Here is a 6000-nt window from a genome sequence, read left to right as displayed (position 1 = left end):
CTTTCTTTCCTGCTTCGTACTCCCCCTTTTTTGCCTCTTTCTACTTCGATTTGGTAATTCATGTTGTGTTATTTCCACTTCTTCCTCCGCAACCAAACAAACACGCATAATTATTTTCCGAATGTTATGCTACGACGTTTTGAGGTTGTGTATCAGGACTGTTATTATTTTTACGAATTGTTTTGCAGAAATTATGCAACATCGTTTAGCTCACGCACCACGTTTGCTATTATTTTCAGTGAAATTACGTTAGTAGGCTAGTCATTGTTAAACTTCAAAGACATGATAATGTGTTACTAACGTAATTGGCCAAATGATAGACTACATGAGTTAAACTTACCTGAAGAACCAAACATTTCATTCTCTGAAGGATCATAATCATCACTAGATCCTGCATTTTGCAATGTACTGAGTTCACTACTTGTGTCTTCATCAAATTGAGGATCCATCTTCACCAAAACACGTAAACTACACAGTACGAAATCACGCCTTAGAAGCACTTAGAGGAATAATGGCGTAAGTCAGACGTGCAACGCAATGCCTGTAAACAAAGCTGCCGTTTCATTCACAAGTGAAACTGCTAACGCCGTCTATGGGGGTAAGAACAAAACTTTGAGTTACACCATTCTTCCATTTAACAGATCTATATTTCAAAATAGTATTTCAGCGCTTAAGTCAATAATTTTAAAAACGTGACTTACACCACTTCGGCTTTAACCCCGTCAGTTATACGATGAAATGGCCTTATCTACATAGCGGTAGTAGTACTTAATTATATCATTCAAACCTGGATGTAAAAGCCAACCTGTCTCTGTTTGGGTTTGTGGCTTGTAGATGCGATTTAGACGTGTATCAGTTTGTAGTCGTTGCTATTAGTTTCATTTTGTTTCTGATGAAGGCATAGGTATGGCCCAAAACCTGGTAAAGATAAGTCACTCGTAATCCATCGAGGGCCGTGGGACAGAGACTGGGCATGTAGTATTTCAATAATAGTAATTAAAGTCAACAGCTGCTTTGTAATCCAACTTTGTTTTCTCGAAACGTGCTACCAGTTTCGACGCTCTTATATCATGCTATCTAAGTTTCCATATTCCATAGCCCGAAGATGACGCTTTTAGCGTCGAAACCGGTAGCATGTTTTGAACAAACGAAGTTGTATTACAATACAGCTGTTGATTTTAATTAGAATTACTCAGGTACTTTCTTGGAGAATCAAAACAAGTACTCCCATCAAGAGACTCTGCCAATGTTACTGAACTGTTAATATGAAATACAGCCGATTTGTGAATACAAGTAAGTTTTGTTGTCATTTCATGAACCTGCGGTCAGTTGTTAGTATTTTTAGCGTTTTCACTGTGAGCCAGATCAGTAAAAAATCTTCAGTGGGTTCGTTAGGCTGTTTTCGAATGTCTTTTCGCTCTTTACCCACACTGACTGGTGTAGCACCACACATATGCCCTTGATCCCACATTTCTCTCACAACCAAACGCACGTCAGTACACCATTCCACAGAAGACTGAAACCACATGTGAACGCACGATGTCGTGTGGTAACACAGAACATTTATTTGATGCTGACCTGCCACCTCTTAGCAGTATACATACGGTAACAAAGCAATGAGGTGGGCAAATCTAGCACTTAGCACTGGTGGACTGCAGGGAGTGGGTGAGACCGTCAGGTGTCCAGAGTCCGGTTAAAATTACTTGATAGTTGACACTTGACACTTTGGAGATAATTTCCTCGAATCAGAGCGCTCAACGTGACGTCCGAACCGTTTGCCGTTGCCAAAATGCCACAACAATTGGACAGTTTACTTCGGATTCAACGTCCAATATTATTTGTTGATTTATTTGGATCTAGAATAATGGGTCTGGCACTTTTATTTCGTATTTCATCACACATGATAAGCACACCAAAAATAACAAAACACACTACGATGGTATTGAAATACACACGTTTCATACACAGCACTAACCAAACACCACTGGATATCTCTATACAACACGCGATTGAGCACCGCATATACAGCTATCATAATCACAGAGATTGGCTTACACTACGTAAGACCATTTTTCGAAGGCTGCATTTCATTGTTGCGATCAAGGCACCGCAATCTAAATATTGAATGTAACAGAGTCTTGTTCATTACCGCAATGGTTGGTGCATAAACCTGACACGCAGGAGATCATAGGTTCAAATCTTGTCAAATGAGGCGAAATTCTTTTCTATTTCTAAATGTAAGCGTAAGAATTTGATTATTATTATTATTATTGAGTTAATTGGTTTAAATATAAGTTTTTTACTTCAGTTTATTTGCTGCTTCATTTTCATCCATGTATTTATATTTGCTCTTTATTTTCTTCCTGCTTTTTGTCGTTTGGAGCCTACCTTTGTCGCCTACAATCAGCAGCCAAGTATCAACGCGGACTCTTCACCAGTGGGCAACGCTGCAACTCGTGTAGTCAGTGAGGATTGTTTCAGGTAACCAAAGATAATGAGAGACTGCAGTTTGCTTTTAGAGCTGAAATGGATATCTTCTGCCTTGAGTTTGCTTGTAGGGGTTGGCTTTAATTGCGGAGAACAAAGTAATCATCACTTCAGTTCTTCCACTGACTGTTGACAACCGATTTCTCGGACGCATTGCGCATCACAATGTTATGGTTAGCATGGGATATGAGTTTAAATTTCGGGTTACAAGACGTGTCGTCTGCCACAGTTTTGTCAACAGTCACTCAAAAACAGCTGTCGACAGAGAATCTCCTATTTCCGACTTACCTCACAGGGGCTAATTCTAACTTTGCTTCGTGTTACACATTGACAGCGTTTGTGAAGTAATCGTCCATGTTTCTGTGTCATCCATAACGAAGCCGTAGCGGCCAGCCGGTGTGACAAAGCTGCAATAGCATGTAACAGACGTCAAGTATCAAAAAATTTTAAACGGACTATAACTTTGTGACTGACTCTCTAGTACTGTACCGAACGGTTACTGAAAACCACTGCCTTTTCATCATTCAAGTGCATAATGAAGACTGGTGAGATTTAAAAAACACAAAATAAAACAAGACAGATGCCGCTCAGATATTGTGACTGTACAAGAAACTCCAATATGAAAACGAATCGCACTGAAGAACTACCATTGGATATAAATGAGCCCTACAAAATATATAGTCACTGTTCTTTCCCTCTACGTACTGCCTCAAAGCGCCGCAGTGGTGTAAAGTGTCGTCGGTTAGGTCTGGGGAGGGCGGGCGGAATCTGTGTTGAAGGCGACGGCCAGGAAGCAGCACGTGGCGACACCAATGGACTGTCGGCAGCATTTGCGCGCTAAAAAGCGACCGAGCTTCTTTTGTTCCGTTGACGTAAGGCGTGACTTGTGAAAACCTTGTTATGGCTTAATACCGTCTCCTCTTGCAGTCAGTTCAGTTCATAATAATATTTGGTGTAAAGTGGCTTCACCAAACGTTTGGCACATTTTAACGTTCAGTTTTGTATCATCGTGTAATAAAAAGTCAGTTTATAAGCCTATTACAATATTCTGATCATTTTTGTAAAGTTAGAGGTATATACTTTTTTTGAAATGGCAATAACAGAGTCAAGTAAACGAGATGCACATCAAAAATACAATATTATCAATATATCTGCCAACCACAAATCACTGGAAATCAAATTTCCACCAAGGATGTTAATATGCAGTCTCACTTCCCGTTCAACATTTCCACTGAAGATATAGGAGTATCGTCAGGTTGTTACGTAACTAACAGCTCACATGGTAGCTACTGGTGGAGAGGCAAATAGTTACATAATAATTTCTTTGTGACACACAGTTACGTTTATCATTTCTTGGACACAAAAAAGACGCCCTTGATATGAATTGAATTTCGCTGTAGGTCGGTGTTACGCCAGACGCGGTAGACGACATCGAAACTGCGGTTATATTTTTATCACTTTTTTTAAAAAAATCATAGCGGCCTTCTGCGGAATGGTCTGTTGTTGCCTGCACTGTGACTGCATTCTTAACTGTCGCGCACATTGCAAGCTTTGGCTCCTGAATCTCGACACCTCCCTACAGTCTTTTACATTTAACAAGGGCCCACATCTCGTGGTCGTGCGGTAGCGTTCTCGCTTCCCACGCCCGGGTTCCCGGGTTCGATTCCCGGCGGGGTCAGGGATTTTCTCTGCCTCGTGATGGCTGGGTGTTGTGTGCTGTCCTTAGGTTAGTTAGGTTTAAGTAGTTCTAAGTTCTAGGGGACTGATGACCACAGCAGTTGAGTCCCATAGTGCTCAGAGCCAGCCATTTAACAAGGAAGATTCGACAGCAATAAGAAGCTGAGCTTGGTTAGTGACAGGCATGAAGACAAGGGTTGTCCATTAAGTGGTGGAAGGGAGGTACTCCAAAAGCGAAAACGAGAATACGAGAAACATTTATTGCTAGGCTTCAAGAAAACTACAAACAGCGATGGTGAATGTCCGCACTGGGTATTTGTGTAACCATTTTAGCTGTTGATAACATAAAGCGTAACAAGTTAAGAAACATCTTGAAACCACATACCCCAAATTAACAGCAAAACAAACAGAATTTTTTCAGGAAATTATTGTTTATCATCTATCCAGATGAGTTTTGGTAACATGACGATTGTTACGCTTTTAGATAATGAATGATATACACCTTTTCTAATCAAAACGGGATATCACAGTGTCGGTGAATTGGAGTTTGCACAAATGGAGATCGCACAGTGTCTGGGATTCACAGTGGATTGCGAGCGAAAGTTAAAAATTTACCTCCTGATGCATCATGCGCTCACTGCACGATACATCGGGTGGTTCTGGTCGCTAGAGTACGTAGCCCACATCTTTATGAAGTGCTGCAAACGGTTATAGGGAACTTAATACTATTAGGACGAAATCTATAAATTAAATGGTTTTCAACTACTACGTGAAGAAATGGTTGTTGAAGACAATGAGCTACTCTTCATTTGATCGACTGCTTTCAAGGTGTAAAGAACTAAAAAGAATGTTACAACTGAGAAATGCGGTATTCAGTTTTTTTTCTTTTCTTTCTTTCTTTTTTTATTTTTTTTTTTACACTTATGGCCATTAAAACTGCTATGCCAAGAAGAAATGCAGATGATGAACGGGTATTCATTGGTCAAATATATTATACTAGAACTGACATGTGATTACATTTTCACGCAGTTTGGGTACATAGAACCTGAGAAATCAGTACCCAGAACAGCCACCTCTGGCCGAAATAACGGCCTTGAGATGCCTGGGCACGAGTCAAACAGAGCTTGGATGGCGTGTACAGGTACAGCTACCCATACAGCTTCAACACGATACCACAGTTCCTCGAGAGTAGTGACTGGCGTATTGTGATGAGCCAGTTGCTCGGCCACCATCGACCAGACGTTTTCAGTTGGTTAGAGATCAGGAGAATGTGCTGGCCAGGGCAGCAGTCTAACATTTTCTGTATCCAGAAAGGCACATACAGGACCTGCAACATGCGGTCGTGCATTATCCTGCTGAAATGTAGTGTTTCGCAGGGATCGAATGAAGGGTAGAGCCACGGGTCGTAACACATCTAAAATGTAGCGTCCACTGTCCAAAGTGCCGACAACGCGAAAAAGAGGTCACTGAGACGTGTAACTAATGGCACCCCATGTCATCACGCCGGGTGATACGCCAGTATGGCGATGACGAATTCACGCTTCCAACGTGCGTTCACCGCGATGTCACCAAACACGGATGCGACAATCGTGATGTCGTAAACAGAACCTGGATTCATCCGAAAAAATTACGTTTTGCCATTCGTGGACCCAGGTTCGTCGTTAAGTACACAATCGCAGGCGCTCCTGTCTGTGATGCAGCGTCAAAGGTACCCACAGCCATGGTCTCTGTGCTGATAGCCCATGCTGCTGCAAACGTCGTCGAACTGTTCGTGGAGATGGTTGTTGTCTTGCAAACGTCCCCATCTGTTGACTCAGGGATCGAGACGTGGCTGCA

At 41.7% G+C, this 6000-nt stretch overlaps 1 protein-coding gene across 1 annotated transcript in view; it reads left to right on the top strand.

The window, feature by feature from the left end:
- Positions 1 to 511: 511 nt before the first annotated feature.
- LOC124606230 (acetylcholinesterase-like) overlaps positions 512 to 6000 on the top strand; it is a 176200-nt gene continuing 170711 nt past the window's right edge. The window contains exon 1 of the mRNA XM_047138206.1: positions 512 to 516. Within this exon, the coding sequence (XP_046994162.1) occupies positions 512 to 516 (5 nt within the window). The remainder of the gene's footprint in view (positions 517 to 6000) is intronic.

The sequence above is a fragment of the Schistocerca americana genome, chromosome 3 (assembly GCF_021461395.2).
Source record: "Schistocerca americana isolate TAMUIC-IGC-003095 chromosome 3, iqSchAmer2.1, whole genome shotgun sequence".
Classification (NCBI taxonomy): Eukaryota; Metazoa; Arthropoda; class Insecta; order Orthoptera; family Acrididae; genus Schistocerca; species Schistocerca americana.
Note: the sequence above shows the minus strand (reverse complement) of the source record. Positions and strands in the feature narration are given on the sequence as shown.